General features: G+C 36.9%; 2 protein-coding genes across 4 annotated transcripts; one reads left to right on the top strand and one right to left on the bottom strand.

Annotated features, from left to right (window-relative positions):
• Positions 1-2,211: 2,211 nt before the first annotated feature.
• Positions 2,212-7,085, top strand: LOC112575818 (probable E3 ubiquitin-protein ligase MID2). 2 transcript variants are annotated; one of them, XM_025257852.1, is made up of 6 exons: positions 2,212-2,368; positions 2,791-3,861; positions 4,152-4,307; positions 4,786-4,875; positions 5,156-5,326; positions 5,613-7,085. In XM_025257852.1, exons 1-6 carry the CDS (start codon positions 2,231-2,233, stop codon positions 5,652-5,654), a joined length of 1,668 nt encoding a protein of 555 aa, XP_025113637.1. In that variant the 5' UTR covers positions 2,212-2,230; the 3' UTR covers positions 5,655-7,085. The 2 variants fall into 2 exon arrangements, with proteins under 2 accessions (XP_025113637.1, XP_025113638.1); XM_025257853.1 differs by having other exon boundaries at positions 4,786-4,869.
• A 690-nt stretch (positions 7,086-7,775) lies between these two features.
• LOC112575819 (E3 ubiquitin-protein ligase TRIM33-like) lies at positions 7,776-19,169 on the bottom strand. Of its 2 annotated transcripts, XM_025257855.1 has the most exons (8): positions 18,546-19,169; positions 15,377-18,154; positions 14,121-14,226; positions 12,681-13,783; positions 11,241-11,399; positions 10,727-10,876; positions 9,314-9,486; positions 7,776-8,928 (listed from the first exon to the last, which is right to left on the bottom strand). In XM_025257855.1, exons 4-8 carry the CDS (start codon positions 13,767-13,769, stop codon positions 8,925-8,927), a joined length of 1,575 nt encoding a protein of 524 aa, XP_025113640.1. In that variant the 5' UTR covers positions 13,770-13,783; positions 14,121-14,226; positions 15,377-18,154; positions 18,546-19,169; the 3' UTR covers positions 7,776-8,924. The 2 variants fall into 2 exon arrangements, with proteins under 2 accessions (XP_025113640.1, XP_025113639.1); XM_025257854.1 differs by lacking the exon at positions 14,121-14,226 and having other exon boundaries at positions 18,546-19,168.
• Between the last annotated feature and the right edge of the window lie 373 nt (positions 19,170-19,542).

Consider the following 19,542-nt stretch of genomic DNA (forward strand, 5'->3'; position numbering starts at 1 on the left):
ATTAGAGCTGCTCAAGTAATCATTGTTGTGGAACATCACAAGCGAAACTGGCCTCTGTGTCAACATTTTGTATGTCAAAGTGACATGTTAGTACCGTTTGTAGAACACATTTGCTTTCATCACACGTGTACACCAGCTACAGACGTGCACGTGACCAGATGGCTGTGAGAATCTCTTTGACAAAGTGGGACTAGCAGCCTGCAGCTGTGGACTTTGGGTCGACACCCTGAGGGTCTCGTCTCGTCCCTCACAGAAATGAAACAAAAGGTTTTGACATCAATGCCTGCACCGGTGTAAACATCGCTTCTACCCCAAGACCTCTGACTATCCTCGTGTAGTAGCAGCTCAGTGGCAACGAAAGGAACCTAGAGGATATGATGGTGTGGCTGACAGTGACATGATGGTATTGCTCACAGTAACATGTGGATATTGCTGAAAGTATTGCCATCAGTATTGCTAACATAACATTGCCATAAAAATAAATAGCATTATTCATTGGTGATTCATTACTGCATATCCCTTTACTGCGGGAATATCAAGATCATGATGAGGAGGAGGATTATAGAGTCCTTTATCCCACCATCAAAGGCTAGCTCAAAGTGCTTAAAAGATAATAATAATAATAATAATAATAATAATAATAATAATAATGTCACTATCTAAGATTTACTTGTGACAAGAGGTTGGGGTTTCAACAGCTGATCCCAGTATTTGTTGGCGATGAAGTAAACAGTAAACACATGTTGTCAGTCAAACATCTGTCATGTTTTAATCCCTGCTAAATCCGCCTTCTGTTGTAAGCTTAATGGAAAATTAATTAAATACAATCCTCAGCTCGGCGTGTTCCAAAGATTCGCAAGGTACAGACTTGCAAAGAAACGTATTGTCTCCCGTGGATGGAAAGGTGCAGCTTTGCCATTGGCTGGCACACCAGTGACGCAAGCATCCCACACTGACACGTCACCCGATGTCAATCAATCAATCAGTTGGACTATTTCTGTGACTGATAGAAGCTGCAAGCTGAACGACTGTAAAGTGTGAAGTTCTCGATGATCGTAATCCTTGTTTATTGTTTGTTGTTTATTATATAAAAACTATCGAATCAGACCGTCATACAGCAGAAGCAGCAAACTGAAGAGAATGTCCAGCCATGTCCCCAGCGCTCGCATTGTTTGTGTGATTTAATGAAACAGATGAGGAAGTTTTTTTTCTGTGACGATGCGATTCTCTCTCTCTCTCTGTCTCTCTTACACGCACAGCGCGAGAGACAACTGCTTGATGTGTATATGGTCCTACGCGATGTAGTCATACAGGGGAGGCGACTAAGAGTAGGTACGATAAGAACAGTTGACAGACAAGACTTCTCCCTGTCTACCCCACTGTCTGACCTACCCGGAGAAGGCTGCGTGCGGAGAAGACTGCAGTTTGTGTCCGGGGTTTGTTTCCTTCCGCACATCCCTCCTCCATAGTGTAGTCCGGAACTGGAAAGTCATCCTAGTCAGGTCACACCGTCTACAACAGACTTTACAATGAACCAATGTCTTCAGTGGACCCCAAGGACGGTAATAGGCGAAGAATTTGATTAAATAGAACATGCGACGAGTAAGATCCAAACATTTCATGAAAATTCTCCTTGATAACTTTCTCCTCTTCCCTGAAACAAAATAGAAACGATGATTCACTATTTCTATAATTTCTGTTTCCATATGGCACGGTCTTAGTGTTTGGCCAGGTAAAAAAAAATTAGTTGTGCTGAATTGTTTACAAATTTGTGACAAAAAAGGCAATATTAAACTAGCGATTTCAATCCAAATATCATTAATTTGTGCACTAACTTCATTATGAACCCATATGCCTGGTTTCCAGGAAACTTTTCAGTTTTAAATTCAATAGCTCTATGACTCAAGTCCGGTGTTTCGGCAGGACTTGACGTTAATGTCGAAAACTGAATAACGTCCGTATTGGCCGTTACGTTCGTCCTGACCTCCAGGTCATGTTAACACAGACAAATATGTGATATGATCTCGTGGTCAGTGGTTTAAAATAGAAACATCTAGACTGAAACTGGACTACATTGCAAATGTTTTGGAAACAAATAAACACAAATTTTTTAACGATTCCAAATTTTACAAATATGTCAAGTTAATGTATGAAAATGTAACGGGAAGTTTGTTTAAAGAGAATTTCAGGATACTTTAAAACTGTCGTTCGTACTTGACAGCATCACGTGATGCGGACATCTGTCTCATCGTATTCGGGACATCCTTGGCGTTTGTGGCAGGACGATTTTTTGACTAGAGTTTTTGTTTCCATCGAAAAGGCGAGAACTTTCTACCGTGGTGTTACTTCGTCTAACCTGAAGGAAATTGTAAGTCATAAAAATAATTGAGTATGTACTGACAGGCTCATAATAATCGTGTACTATAAACAACTGTTGTGACGAGAACATAGCGTTGTCAAGATAGTTACGTGTTCAAAAGTACTAGTGCTAGCAGTTCAAAGTTCACCGACTACATGTTCCTTGCTGTGAAACTTAGCAAACCTTAGCCACTTATGATCTACTACTCAGTGTTACTCTTGTTATAATTACAGCAACATTTTTAAGAATCTAGACTTTCCGGGAAACTTGCCTTCCTTAAGGTGGGGATAAATATAAAAGTTGTGTGGTAGATGTCTTGATGATGTACTGAGCTCTTATTTTTCATTTATTTCCTCTGCTGTAGAGGACTACATCTACCTTATCTGTAAATATTCATGATTTCTTGACCAGTTTATGAACAAAATTTACAGTTGAAGATGGCGACCGCATCGAAGGAGGTAAACGAAATAAAATGTGGAGCGTGCAAGAAGGACTTCGCCGTCCCAAAGATTTTGTCCTGTGGTCATCTCATTTGTCGGAAGTGTGTCATCTCCTGCCTGGACCCGAGCAACGACGCCAGCTGTCCACTGTGTAGAAGTCCCATAGTAAAGGTACAGGACCAATCAGAGAAGGGACCCGCGGATGTTGCCGACGCCTTGCCAACAGAGTTTGTGATGGAGGCGCTGGTGGAGAGCGCGCACGTGCTGGCTAAAAATAGAATTTGCTGTGCGTGTGATGACATCACCGCCGATTATATCTGTATGCAGTGCCAGGACATGTTGTGTTCATCGTGCTACCAGATCCACAAGAAGCTGCCAGGGACATCCAGTCACGATGTGGAGAGTGTCAGCACTGTGACACCTGAACGTCTGGCTGCCAGCCGCCCTGCACTGTGTGCTGACCACGGCGACAAACACGCGGATTTCTTATGTCTCGACCACCATCTTGTCATATGCAAAGTTTGTAAATGTACAAAACACAAAGAATGTTTCATAAAAGATTTTGACGATGAAATAGAGTCAGCGGAGAGCTCGCTAAACGACTTGATGAAGATCCTGGTACAGTCAGAGCGGAAACTGGAGCAGGCTATAGGGCAGCTGAGTTCGTGTCTACAGGAAGTCGATAGAAGCGAAGAAAAAGACGTATCACGGGTTGACGAAGTATGCAACCATCTTCAGATCCTGGTAGAGGAGTTTCGTAACAAACTGAAAGAAAAGACTCGATGTTCGCATTACGAGGTCAGAAAGTCGCTACGTTATCAGAAAGTAGCCCTCGAGAAACGTCTCGAGAAAGTGACGTCACACAAAGATATTGTGACGCGAGCCAGAGCAGTGGCGCCACGCCCTGCTCTCATGCACGCGGCCAAGGCTTTGATAGACAGGGTCAACAGTCTTGACCTCCTTGACGACAATGTAGATGTCGTGTCGGCCACTCCATCCACAAGTGCAACATACTGCGAGGACGTCGTGAGTCAGATTGAGGAACAGCTCGATATGTCTGAGGTGCAGTATATCGTCTCTAACTGATAATTTGAATGTTCTCTGATTATTTTATAACTTAAAAAATAAACGAGACCTTTTTTCGTGATTATAATGTCATTAGAAATTTACATTTTATCAAATACAAAAGCACATACTTGTTTATCTTTAAACATGGGAGACATATTCGACAAGCAAAAGAAATGTAGCAATGAGAAATCTTATGTCATTCGATTCAAAATTAGTTTGTTTTTGTTTGTGACCTAGAGGGGGTGAGGTTCTAATTCTTCTGTTCGTTGATGATTCTGGTGCAGGAGGAGGGCTTTGTGTCCCAAGCCAGCGCTGGCAACAGCACCTTGTGGAGAAGTAATTCCACGAGAACAGAACACGGAGAAGAATACGGACTGTTCTTCTCGAAGGGAGGAGTTATAGCCTCCTACGGACATTTAAAGCCAAACATTTTATACCAGGTAATAATAACATAATGTTTATAGAACTATCACTCATGATTTAAACAGTCTGCTGAATAAGAATCACTACATGTACGCATATGTAAAAATTACCTGTGTATATAAAAGACAGGGTAGAACGATTATAGATATGTTGATACTTCAAGACGAAAAACACAGTAAAACTCATATGAAACGTATGATATTCAGCCTACATTTTCACAAAAAAAAACCGGAGATAAAAATAAAACTACCAGGAAAGTATATACGGAAATTTATAGCCGCTGATGTTATGTAAGTTACTGAGAAATGTACTAACAGAAAGGAGGAAATAATACTGACTGACATTCATCGATAAGAAATAATCTCTTATCAATAAATATAATTGTAATTAACGAAATAACTCTTTAAGTAAAAAAAAAAAAAAAAGAAGAAATGTCAGTCATCCTAAAGTATTTGTTCAATGATAAAGAGAAATTTGTTTGTCTGTTGTCCACAGCTACGGTTGGACGAGGTTGACAACAAAGGAAGAATATATTATGGAGTGACACAGTCACATCCCTTCATACGAGACTTAAGAAAGGTAAAGGTATGTGAACTCTTGTACATCATAATCCTACAGTTATTCCTAAAGAAGTCAAATAAAAAAGTCATTCTATTTTGTCTCCATGTTGTACACATTTAACAAACTAACTACAAAATTATTTATTTTGAGGATGTAAACATTTCTGTAATGCAAATTGGAGGCAGCAGACAGTCAAAGATTTTTCTGCTAAACTATACTTTAGTTTCACTGTTTATAAATGGTATTTTCTTACTTCAGTTAATCTACTTTTCATGTCCTAAAAATAGGTTTAAATGATTTGCAGGACGTGAGACTTCACGAGTGGCAAGAGCTGTATACAGAAGGGAGTGTGGCTGGGTTGATGCTCACCTCTAAGAATAATTTACAATTTTACTTGAATGGCGGAGTGATAGGCACCGAGGCGGTTGTGTCTACAGAGAGCTATGTTGTGTTCAAACTACATTCCCGCATGAAGGTATGCCATGTGTCTGACTGTAATTACAGGTGCAAAACTGAACAGTGCATCCACTCAAGGAGAGTTTATATTAAATACTATATGTTCATAAACTATAGTTCTTTATGTACAAACATATATGAAGCTGAAAATGTAGGACTATCGACAGTAACTAACAGCATGTGAGTAAAGACCTATTGCTCGTATTATTTACTTTTTGTTTCATGTAAAATAACTTACTGTGCTACATGAATACCTTATGTGAGAAGAAATGTTTTGCTTAGGGTGTTCATTTCTTTCTGTGCAGGTGACGATACTTCCTGCGGTGAAAGGGATTGAGTATAAATGATACAGTATCAGCTTCAAGATACCCGGAACAGACAATTCGCATAAAAAGTTCAAAGTTTACAGTTTATAAGTGAAAAGAAAGTGTAAAGATGATAAGTGTAAACGTTTCTATGTGCTAATTTAAAATCATTAGTAAGGTGTAGAAGCTCGTATTTTGCGGATGTTTCTTGATGAGTTGATTACCGAACAATGGCTTGTAATTGGCATAGCTAAACCTTTGCTTAGTAATCAACTTAATCAAAATATGATACAAGCAGTAGACTGTATTGGCCAAGCTGTCCTGTTGGATCCACAGCTACCAAGACCAGATCCTTTTCGATGGTCTGGAAGCAGCCTCCGATCGTCTCATCTGCTTTAAGTGTCCGAGTCGTAATACATTGTGATATTGGTTTCCCACAAGTTTATATTTTTATGTTAGTAGCAGATGAACAAAGTTTGTGGCCTGATTGTCCAAGTAGTGGTCGACACTAGGAATTGTAAATCTCCGGGACATTGCTGAAACTCTTGTCAAGTGTTCGACAGGAAGCTGCTGACTAACATCACAACGGATGTGCAATGTGTTTGGCTGCGAGCTTCAGGTCTGGACAGGACACTAGGCTAGTATCACAGGGTTTGGGTCAAGTTCACGAAGATAATTGCAGCCTGAAGAGCACTGTCAGTGTCTCACAATACTGAATATTCATTTCGTGGCTCATTTCTTACTTACAAGTATACACACGCTCCTTCACCTTCCCTACATATTCGCTGCTTGTGTATTTCTGTCCTACTGACTTTTCTGTTTCTCTGTCTCTCTTAGATCCTCGCAATTTCTGTTTTCTTTTCCTGTTCTTTGTTGGGATATGACTTACATCACATCACAAGGTCCATGTGGTCTCGCGCTGCAGTGACTGAGGAAAGTTAACTAAGATGGCTGCCTCACAGTTTTGACCGGTCTCTTACACAGGGTCACAGAGATATACAACACCCTACACAATCAGATGCATTGTAGTACAACTTATGTCCATCCTGTCACGAGTTGATAGCAGAACAGTTTATGTACCAACACAAGTTAAAAGTATAATAGACGAAATGGAGCCTTTGTCACACTACAAAGTAGCGGCCCCTAGCAGCTTCGAAATAAACAGTATGTTATTAATCAATACAATTGCAACCCTTATTTAATAACTGTAAATACTTTTACAAAAAATTAAGTTAAAAATAGCAATGATTAGCTGGCATTATTTTGTGACTTTATAATTTTTCTGTTCTGATGTGCTTATTGTATTTAGTGTTTTGTGAGGTTAGATGATAAACGGACAAACTACGTTTACTGCTAAAAAACTTTGTTTATCTCTAGCTTATGTGTGTGTGATGGCTAGTAGTAGAAACATTGTAATAAAAGATTTATTTTTGTTGCTTTAGATACAATCTAATAATGGTTTTGAAAACAAAATCTGTTGTTTTTTTTACTGAACCAATTCCTCATGTAGTTATTCTCTTTCTCTACCTTTTCCTTTCTCTCTTTAACTCACACACACACACCATTTTCTTCTCCACCAATTCCCACTGTAAGCAGGGCTAGTAGTCAAGTAGGGCGTGGTCTTCTTGGTGTTCGCGGTGACTGTTGTTGACTGAAGGAGGCTGGTTTCATTTCTTTTAATAGAATCTTTTTCTCTGTATGTTCGTTTGTAAGAATCTATTAATTACTATACAGATGAAAATGTCGACAAGATATGTAATAATAGACTGTTTGATCACTGTAACAACTGAACAGTTGGCAACCACTCAAATCATTGTCAAGTGGTAGCCATGGTGACAACAGAGGGATTCGTTTTCTAAAGTCTGTCAAGCTGCCATGTGAGCATCATCTAGTAAATAAAAATCCATAAGTCCTTGAAATAAATCAAAGAGCGATTCCCAATCCTGTAACTTTGCCTTTAATTATATTCTGTGTAACAATAACTCAACATGGGTCAACGTTGATAGATATTTCAGTAAAGTACATAATTTTTGACAATTTTAACGAATGAAGTTAAACTTGCTTTTCTGTAATTAAGGAAGTGAACTGCACTAAAATATCTCCAAGGGAAATTTCCAGATGACTTGTTGTTTCTGAGGAAATATAAAACTGAACGATTTCGTATCTGATAACTGATTTTTGTTAATTTTTATTTCTTCAGTCCCTTGTTATAAGTACAATAACAGCAAATTTTTTTTCTGTTTCAGATTTGTAGTTTAATATGGAAACAGTAGTTCAAACAAAAAAATCCAGGTGTTAGATGATATGAACGTGTGTGTTATGAAAGCAGATGCCACTGAACATGGCGCAGGTGTAAAAAAACATCCAGTCGTATTGAGAAACTGGTGGAGGATTCTCGAAAATCATTGACAAAACTAATACTTGATTCCAGTTCAAAAGTCATAAATTCCTTATTAGACGTTGGAGAGCTCGACGAACGTCTCGGAAAAAGTAACGTCACACAAAAACATTGTGACGTGAGGCCGAGCAGTGGTAGCACTTGATAATTGAAAGTTAACTAATATTTATAATTTCAAAATTATACAGCTAATCCAAAAGAATATAGAAAATGCAAACCTAACATGACTATGATTATTTTTTTTTTTTAAAATGTATCATGTAAAGAAAACTAAAAAATATTTATTTCTGGTTTTGGACATTGCTTGTTTATACATCTACTTTGTTACATTTTCAACTTACTCAATTTGATAGCAAACATATGCATATTCTGTGGTGTAAGAAGGTACATAGCAAAAGCACATTCGTAAGAGAAATTCTTTTGTTAGAAAACTTTATTGTCTCGTAAAGCACTGAAGTCATGCAGAACCATGATAAATTCTAAATGTAACGAGTATGTATTAAAATATTATAATATTAAAAAAATATTATTGGAGAAAATAATTAATGATGCCTTCGCCATCAATTTGCGCACAAAAATCCAAATCTTTAGATTAGGCATATATTCATATATTGGAAAAAAGAAAAAAATAGGCTCACAAATTTGTTGAGTAATTGGATCCAGAATGCTTCGACATGAGCATGTGAACTTATAGTATGAGGAAACAGTTATTCTTTATGAGTATTTACGTTTTTTTCTTATAAGAATAACAATAAAAATGTAACACATAAACAAAAAATAATAAATAAGTTTATGTTTTTTGTAAGCGTTTTGCATAAAACAAAATTGTCTCTGTAGTCCTCCTCAGTCTCATAAATATTATCGTTGTTGTTATTTTCATAAGATTCATGTCTTCCTAGATGTGTCAAGGGCTGTCACCTGCACAATAACGAAGAGATTAAGTGGCAGGTGTGTGCTAATATGTAAATCTCCTAAAAACAGTTAAGCTTTAGATAAGTTATTTGTTTAGTATGTCATCCATTACCACTAATACGATTACAAAATCTTCGGCTTATGAGTATACTCCTACTTATAGTAACGAGCAGCAACAGGTTTATGAGGGAAAATTAATCTTAAAAAATAACTTTTTTGGTAAAAGCCTGTCGTCATCTGTATTGTAATGCTATTTTTTGTTATAATTATTATTAATTATTTTTTATGAATAAACTACAAATCTCTGAACATTAAGCGCGAATGTCCGTTAGAGTCTCTGGAGACACCACAAACTCCACCTATAGACTAACATGTATCAAAGAACACTTACCTGAATGTCATCAAGATAAAAGACGGCAAAGCAGGGCCAAGGGACATCTTGAGCTGCCACACCCTTGTCGTGTCCGTCGACATAAAGGTGAAGGTTTTTGATAAGTCCACCAGCACTCCGACACGACTTCCAACGGTGATAGAATTTAGCGCATTGCCGATATCAGACTCAAACTGTGAAAAAGTAGAGACACATGCTTGTTATGCCTTATAAAATATGCCTAAGCTTTTTACACAGTTAATTTGCAAAGATATACATCACATGATTGTGAAACTTCTAATGGTATAAAATTGTTCAAACGAATTGATGATTCGCATTGTTGGATGATGATGATGATAAGCATAACTATGTAGTTATATTTTTGTTTTAATTTTTTAAATAAACTTTTTAAAGACAAAAATTTTAAAGTCATGTTTGTACTTTAAGCACTTCACCTGAGCTACCGTGACATTTAGATAATGGTTTAGATACAGAAAGAAGGACGTTATCACCACGGTCTTCGAATGGTCTACGTGCTTTCGCCTAAATGAAGTAAGACTTTTGGGTAATATTATTGTATAAATATTTTAGGTGCGAGTATTGTATAAATACTTGTGTAAGTAATGTGCGATCATAGTTAAAATGTAACTTTATACTAATTTCTGCTGAGAATGTTGAGACAGGAGAACTGTTTAAAAAAGGAAGTAATTATATCAAGAGAGATGGATAAATTGATATTCGATCATGGAAGAAACACAGGCATTTATGTGTCAAGTAAGAAGTACATGTTTACCATGTGGAGCAGGATTATGACGCGACTTTTTTTTTAAATGAAAGAGTTTATGAGTGTGGTTCTATTATTCGAAGACTAGTGCAGCAAGGTAACTAAGATGTCTGCTAACTGGTCCAGTAATTGCATCCAAGTGCGATAATACTTCCTGTTGATATCTCCTCCGGGGTACCGTCAATTCTATTCAAATCTGGGACTTCCTGTTGCTTACCATGTTTTATATGTATATATAGCGCTTTTGGTACTCAAGCACAGAATACTTTGCGAGTCCGAGTGTGTGGGTGTGTTGTGTGTGCTTTCGGAGTGAAATGCTTCATGAGACTCGTTATAAAAGCAAAGAAAGAGCAACTGTATACACAGCTTAGTCACCTTTCTGTTTGGTCCCCAGGAGTCTCTACTTGCTGCCGTTAAGCTACAGATACGAAAGAGGTTGGGTCATGTCATCCAGTATAAAACCTTTTTCCTCAAAAACGGGAAAAAATTATCCAGATTTGGAGTAAATCAACATTTTAGAAAGCAAAGTGCACCATGCTCGTGTCTTAGAAATGTTGATCTTAAAAATCATTTAAAAGTAAATAATATTTAACCTTAATAGTAACACAAAACCACAATATCTGCTCACGGCGGTAACTATGGAAACTCACCCAAACACCCTTGCAGTAGACTTCTCCATTCCCAATAATGATGGAGTCTTTCACGTCAAATAACCCTTTCTTGAAATTGTACTGTGCTGGAGAGATTCCCGTGACACCAGCGTATAAACAATATCCTTGAACTGTCTCGTCTATTCTGACCTATGTAAACATCAGAACAGCAAGTTAAAGTAAACTTAACCACAATCTCTAAGATCATATTATTTACAGGGTAAGTATAGCCAGCAGCAGGAGTTGAACAACAAGCATGGAAGTAGAGATCAAGGACTGGTCACGGTTGATATTTTTACAGGCTGACTCGCAGTTATGTACAAATACACACTTTTATGTAAGACATCTGTTCCTTCTACTGAGAAAGGTATCACTTCCCTAGCTACCTCCATCACCACAACAGCTTCAAACCCTTGACTACTACCACCACTACCGACACCACTACTCCCACCAAAGCGAGTCACTTACACCAAAAACCTCTCCATCATCATCATCATCATCATCATCATCTTACTTCATACAAGATGTTCACAGCCATAGCGTCACGTGACAAAACCATCCCGTTGCCGCTAAAGCTTCTACAAGTTCTCCTCGCGGTTTTTTGGCCGTTCATCAGAACTATATGTCTTCCGCAGTTTTCGTGGAACACTAGGACTGGTGCCTGTGTAGATATCTGTAAAAAAAATATCCGCATGTTCATAAAAAGGTGTATAATAAATACTGTAATGTTGCAGCTGATACATTTTCCAGCACTTGGGATAAAAAAATCGTTTTCGCTATCATTACTACCAGGATATCTTTATCAAAATTCACTTTTAATGAATGTAATAATAAGCGATCCTTTTCTAAAGTTAATTCACAAGATTTCATCAGCTTTGCTACAGTGACTACTAACACGTCACAAAGTACCAGCTGTAACAGAAGGAACATAGCCGGTTTAGCTTTATTAATCTTCCTGATAGAGTAGGTCAAATTATTTATCCGTTGTCTTCCTTTCAATTGCAAATTAATTATAAGGAGCAGTTTTTAAATTTTTTTTATTTGACTTGTTAAATCCTGATTTTGTGTGTTATCCATCTACTAGATGTTCTTCCTCATCAGTGAAACATGCAAGGTACTGAAGTATTTTATTGAAAAATCCAACGAATCTAAACATCTCTTTGTCTTGCTGTACTTAATCCCGTGAAACCATAAAATATGCCTTTTGAATATTATCAGAGTCGTGTAATTTCGAGCACGCCAAATAAAAAAACGGAATTAACATTTCGTAGATTTAATAAAATCCCTTAATGGATTAAAACATTTTAGGATACTAACCCTATAGTAAGATGATCAAAATTTAATTCTCAAGCTGTAAAAACACTTTATTAAAATGTCTAACAAATCGTGACATCACTTTCTCTACTTGAACTTTGACCTACACATTAAATGTTCAAGCTTTCCATCCTGTTATTTCGAAAATGACCTTAATTTACTGCAACATTTAGAAACATTTAGAATCATATAGGCATTGGGTAATATGATATAAAAAGGACTCTCTTTTAACTTCAGACCCTCTATAAATGTCAGGTGCAAGAAGTGTAGTTCTCTTCAAAAGCAGGATGAATCAAATACTATCACTGACCAAACTCAAAAGAATATAAAAAACCAGCAGAATCAACTCCTTCAGAAAGAAAACAATCATTTTTTGCGCTATTGTTTGACGATAGGTAAAGGCTAGACACTAGCGTCCAGCGAAGGGCTTTTGCACACGCAAGAACAACACAGAGAAAAAATCAGAATAGACAGAGTAAGTGCTCGCGAAATAACATTAAGCGCAAAAAAAAAAATCTGGAAAATATGTTAAAAACACCTCAGAGCAGTTTACAAAGTAATAAAACAACATTTCAACGATACAGATGTGAAAAGCTTTTATAATATCATGCTGTACATGGAACAGAAAACAACTGCTTACTTCAACCTCAACGCGATGTAGCTCCATAGTCTGTAGCTCAGCCGTTATTCGTTTCACCACATCGTCACAATATTTCGTTATTTCTGGCGATGGATTCACACAAGGCTCTACTACCAGGTCATCACTGAGGTCAAGGCTGTTGACCCTGTCTGTCAGAGTCTGGGCTGCGTGTATCAGCGCGGGACGCGGTCTGACTGTTGTTGCTCGCGTCACGAGATGTTTGTGTGACGTCACTTTCCCTAAACGTTTGTCCAGCTCGCTTTTGACGTCACACAAGGATTTTTTGAACTTTGACACAGAATCACTAATCAGTTGTTTCAATTGTTTCCGACACTCCTCCACCATCTTATGAAGTCGGTCACATGTCTTGTCCACCAGCGAAATGTTTTGCTCTTCAGTGACATCCGCTGTTTGCACGCGCGCATTTAGATTGTCTATCGCTTGCTTCAGGTTATTTCCCCCCTCAGTCAATTTCTCAGTTAATGAATTGAGCGATTTTTCCGCTAAATTCATTTCATTATCCAGATGTTTGATGTTTGGACATTCGTTGTGTTTGTTAGAAAAGCACGACCCACAGATAACAAGTCGGTGATCAGCGCAAAATAGTTCCACCTGTTTGTCGCCGTGGTCAGCACACAGTGCAGGGCGGCTGGCAGCCAGACGTTCAGGTGTCACAGTGCTGACACTCTCCACATCGTGACTGCGGGTCGCTACCATCTTCTTGTGTATCTTCATACACGATGGACACATCTTTTCTAAACACTCCATACAGATGTATTCAGCTGTGACGTCATCACATACTGTGCACATATTATCCCTCACCAGCATGCCAGCACTTTGTACTATCGCTTCCATCACAGAGTCTGTAGGCAGGGAATTGCAAACATCGGCTGCACTTGGAGATGAATTAATTTGATGCTCTACTATAGGACAGGTACACAGAGGACAACCAGCGTCTGATTTTGATTTTATCCAAGAAATGACACATTCTCGACACAGGAGATGACCACAGGGTAGAATCTTTGGTGTGGTGAAGTCATTCGTGCACACGGCACACTCTCTGTCATGTTGTTGCAATAATGTCGCCATAACGAAAGATCAATCTAAACGAAAATATTAGAGTTTAGGAGATTTTTTTATCATTATCACTAAGAACAGATTCAAAGATAATTTTTGTATCCACATAAAAAACTTTTTCTCTTTTAATCCTTCACTTGTTGGTGTGTCATATTTGGGCAAAACTATTTTTGCTTCTGTTGATGAGCTACTGATCTCATTACGCAGTGCTTTTTATATTTCCCAGCTCTAGAACCATCTGATGTATTTACTGACGATGGAGTGGAATACCAAGTGATTGAAATAATTTTTTTATTAAAGCTATCGTAACTTCCCTAAAACAAACTACTCAAATGAACGCGTGCTAAAGGCATTGTCCTTTACCTTAATTCTCTTTTTAGCTGAGATGAGAAGAACATCATGTTTGTCCACAAAAACATTCCCGGTAATTTGTCCATTATGTTTTACAAGATCTCCCTTAACCAGTAAGCTAACATTGGAAAGGAGATTAGCAGACAATTGTACAAAATATTTGGAAATTCCCGCTTTCTTAAATTGTTTCCATGTCATCGAACAAAGGCTTCACACACAGTATCTTTCAGAAGAATTGCGCCTTTATCAACATTAGTTTTTAAACTATTATTCAATATTATTAAAATGCAGAGCATATTGAAGCTATCTATGTTGAAGAGAAAGGACACAAACATATACTAGATTTATATATACTAGAGATATACTAGAACATTATTCTTTGGATATCATCTTTATCAGTTAAGTAACTATTAGTAAGTGGTGTTTAAAATGTAAACTAATTATATTTAAACAAAATTAGACATACTTTAGGAAAACGATTTAAATAATATATGAATAATAAATTGCACATTAATAATTATGTCAATATCTTTGCGACTATGAGACAACATAAAATTTTTATTTCCAAGACAATCACTGGCTCATGATATCGCATATTAAACTCAATTGTAAAAACTGATTGGGACATAATATACAAGGACAATATACATTCACATCATACTTCATGCTTAATTGTCATTGTTTAATTGTCATTCCTCTTCAAAGAAACCGCCATCGGAACTAAAACTCTAGAAAATAAATGAGTTATAAGGGCATCATCATTTACTTAAGTTCTCTTGCCATTACCACACTTTAGATAAGTATGTTGTGTTCTTGTTTGTCCATCTGTGTTATAGTGGCTGCTCATTATCTTTACATTGATAAGGGAGGTAAGCCAGCAGACCATTACACAAATCATTACAGAGTTACCTTTCTTTGTTTACAAAGAAAAAAAACGCGAAACTAAAACACATGCTTACTTAATAAAACGTTTTTAATATGCTTTCTTTGGAATCTAAAAGGAACAGTTTTGTTGTAAACATCAATAAGTATTAGGCTTAAAATCACAGTATCACAGTAATGGCTAACCTATGAAATCAGGTGACCCACTTTGTCTCCTCTATGACAACTTGTCACCTACCTTAAACATTAAAAATACTCACGAACTTAAATCAATAACACTTGTTTAAAATAAAGCTTAGTTAAGTTGGTAACTTTTGACAGTAAAAACAATAGTATCCACGTCATGACAAATCAGTATTTGGCTAAAATTAACAGAAATTCCTTACCTGCAAAATGGCGTGACCCACTTGACTCAAAATTGACAACACCTTACACCTTTGGATTAATGTATGATGCGCACTAGTTACAGGTGTATCGCTGACAAAATGTCTTTAGATAAGCAATCGTTATCAGCCTCACAAAACAAAAACCCTACGAGCGACCTCAGCACAACACTGACAGTGTGTCTGACATAAACAACTCACTGGACTGACACGTAGCCCGTAGCAACTAGGAATTCCCGTTTCCTATATCTTGTAGACATATCATTAAAGACAGTGTTGTTTAAACTGAACACTTAGCAGCACAGACTGACAGATATATTCGACACAATGTCGTTCTTTATCTCTTTAATCTATTACTACTATTCAAACTGTACAGAAATAATTGCTTATTAAACACACAAACGAAAGTAGAAACGAAACCGAAAGTACATGTTTATCGACTTTTCAAATAAAGCATGACTGGTTTCTATATTTAACACATCCTTGTCTTCCTAGTACTATTAATACCTTCTACTACACAATCTTCAAAATAAATAAACTATGTAAAAGATGTTTACCTAAACATTAAAATGAAAGCGAAAGTAGAATTGATATTTTTGAAGTCAATGTAAAGCTTCATACTGTGTACAGAGCTGTAAATTAAAGTCTTTTCTGCACATGAATGTGTGAATCTCTTAGGGCACAGTAGAAGAAAGGAAATTTTTACTTTTTGTGTGTTATATGGGGCAGTGACTACAACAACCTCAGGTATAGAACTAAGAAGATATAAATATTTTGTGACCAACTATTTTTATACACACACACTATCATATGCACTCACAAGTGTATCCACACAGCCACGAGCATGCACACCCACGTGCCCGTGCAAATAAACAAACATAAACAAACACATACATCAACACAAGCGCGTATGAATAAATTAACTTATATATTAGTTGCCGAATTTTTGTTTACTTTATTACGAAACTGTAATGAACCTAAATTCGTTGAGACATTTTCCTCTGAAGTCTGCCTGTTCTTCAAACGCTTTCACAACGGGAATATAGCAGCAATTTTCGATAAACCTTTTCATAAACTTCATTTTTTTGTTTGTTGGTTTTCTAGTCTGTTGCACAGAAAAACAAACGTAGGCACAAAGAGAGACGGATTCAATACAGTTGGTGCTAAGTAAATATAAGACCTTAACGCATTCTTATTTTATAACTAATTTTTGTCAATTTTTTTTCCTCTTTTGTCCCTTGTTATGATTACAATAACAGCGGAAAGATATTTACCCTATCAGATTTACTCTTTAATATCGAGAAAGTAGTTGATACACACGAAATAGAGTGTTTAGTGTGCACAAATGACTTTAAAACACCAAAGATTCTACCCTGTGGTCATCTCCTGTGTCGAGAATGTGTCATACCCTAGATGTACTCTTAAACTAACGCAGGATGTCCTTTGTGTGCATATCCTATAGTAGATATATCTTTGTGATGCGGATACTAGCTCGCTACAACACTACATCATCATCATCATAGATCATTAAGATAATTCATCCCGAATCTTAGCCGACACCCTGCCGACAGATTCTGTGATGAAAGTGATAGGAGAAAGTGCTCGCTTGTGTGATAATGTCGAAGATAAATTTATCTGCATGTGCTTCTTTGAAAGGATGAGTCTCTCTTATACTAAGATACACAAGAAGATGGAAGCTACCCGCAGTGACGATGTGGAGAGTCTGACCACGGCGACAAACAGGCGGAGTTGTTACTTGCTAATCATCACCTTCGTACCTGAGCATATTGTAGTTCTAAGAAACACGGAGAATGTTCGATAGTGAGAGATCTGGAGGAGAAACTGACCTTATCTAAAACAATAGTTGAGGTGAACGTGCGTGAGCTGAAAGCTGATGCCACTGAACAAGAAAACATACAATCGTATTCAGATACTAGTGGAGGAGTGTCAACAATCATTGACAAAAGTCATGAATTCCTTATTAGAAGTGAGAGCTCGTCGAATGTCTCGGGTAAACATCACACAACGAGACTGTGGCGGAAGCCCAAGCAGCGGTAGTCTTTATAATTTCGAAATTATACCAGAAATTCCAAAAGAATATAAAAAATGCAAACCTAACATGATGCTACTTGTGATAAATTTTAGTAAATATAGCATGTAAAGAAAAATAAACAATATTTGTTTCTGGTTATGGACATGGCTTCTTTATGGCTCCATTTGATAACTAACGTATGCATATTCTGTGGTGTATGAAGCTACATAACAGAAGAACATTCTTAAGAGAAAGTATTTTTGTTAGAATAATTTATTTGTCCCTTAAAGCACTAAAGTCACGGAGAACCATAAATTTTAAAGACAACAATTACGTAAGTAAAATATGAATAACATTATAAAGTATTACAAAATATGATCAATGATGCTTTCTTCATCAATTTGCACACAAAAATACAAACGTTTAGATTATTCCTATATTCATATATTATAAAAAGAAATGCTCACAAAATTTTTAATTGATTGGCTGAAGAAGGCTTCGACATAAGCATGTGTACTTATAGTATCAAGAAACAGTTATTCTTTGCAACCATCTAAGTATTTTTCTTATTAGACAAACAATAAAAAAATAACACGCAAAGAAAAAGTAATAAATCAATTTTTGCTACTTTTTTAAGCGTTTTGCTTAAAACAAAATTGTCGCTGTAGCCCTCCTTAGTCTTATAAGTATCATCGCTGTTGTCATTTTCATCAGCTTTATGTCTTCCTAGATGTGTTAAGGGCTGTTATCTGCACAATAACAATGAGATTAAGTGTCAGGTGTGTGCTAATATGTAAATCTCCTAAAGAAGTGAAGCTGGCGACAAGTTATTTGTTTAGTAAGTCATCCACTACCTCTACTACGATTACAAATTTTTCAGCGTTTGCTTCTACTCCTACTTATAATAACGAGTAAAAAAATTTTATGAGGGAAAATAAATCTTGAGAAATAACTAGTTTGGAAAAAAACTTATTGTCATCTGTATTGTAATAATATTTATTTTGTCATATCTATTATTAATAATTCTTTAGCTACAAATATCGGAAACCCAGAGAAAAAAATTAAGCGCAAAAGTCCCCTGGGTTCTCTGGAGACAACCCAAACTCCACCGATAGACTGACGTGTATCAAAGGAACTTACCTTACTGATATCAAGTTCAAAGACTGCAAAGCAGGGCCAAGGGACATCTTTAGCTGCCACTCCCTGGTCTTGTCCGTTGATATAAAGGTGAAGGTCTTTTGATGAGTCCACCAGCACTCCGACACGACTTCCAGCGTTGATGGGATGTAGCGCTTTGCCGATTTTAGACTCAAACTGTCAAAAAGTAGAGACACATGCTTGTTATGACCCCAAAAATATGCCTAAACGTTTTACACGGTTTATTAGTTTAAAAAATACATCACCTGATAACGTGATTTTTTCTGAACACTCCAAAACTTGTAGAGGTATACATTTTTTTCTAATGAATTAATGATAGCCATTGTTTATTAATAATAGTAATTAAAAAATCATCATCATCATCATCATCATCATCATCATCATCATCATCATCATCATCATCATCGAATTTGCCCTTTTTTTGGAAAAGGGATTTTATTAAAATATATCTTCTCAATTTATTGAAAAGTACGTTTAGTTGTGAGGACCTTCTCGATTTCTTAAAATACATCAGCAATATCCATGAATACGATATTTTTTAAATGATGCAAACAAAATAAAGCCTACAAAACAAACAAATACCGCCATATTGATGTGATCTTAGTTTGGCGGTGCATTCAATTTGTTGTAGCTTCGGATGTTCGACTGCCCGATATGTCTCCCTAGAAGAACATGATCGTGATGACGAGTAAGGCTACGATGGCTGTGTCTTTCCGTGTGTTAAATCATCTGGCTAAGCAAGAAATAAGGTTTATGCACCACCACCAACACCATCGCATTGACTTCAGTAAAACGAAGAATCTCTAACAGCAGTGCACTGATACAAAAGCATGAAGCTGTTAAAACCAAATTACGATTACTGGTAAAGAAGCTTAACATGTACGCGCACTCGACCTGCACAGCAACGCTGTCACACCACCTGGTCTACCAAGTGCAGTCGTCACACCGTCTACAAACACATAATGAAGTCCTAGCATTA

Source organism: Pomacea canaliculata, linkage group LG11 (assembly GCF_003073045.1).
Source record: "Pomacea canaliculata isolate SZHN2017 linkage group LG11, ASM307304v1, whole genome shotgun sequence".
NCBI classification, from domain to species: Eukaryota; Metazoa; Mollusca; class Gastropoda; order Architaenioglossa; family Ampullariidae; genus Pomacea; species Pomacea canaliculata.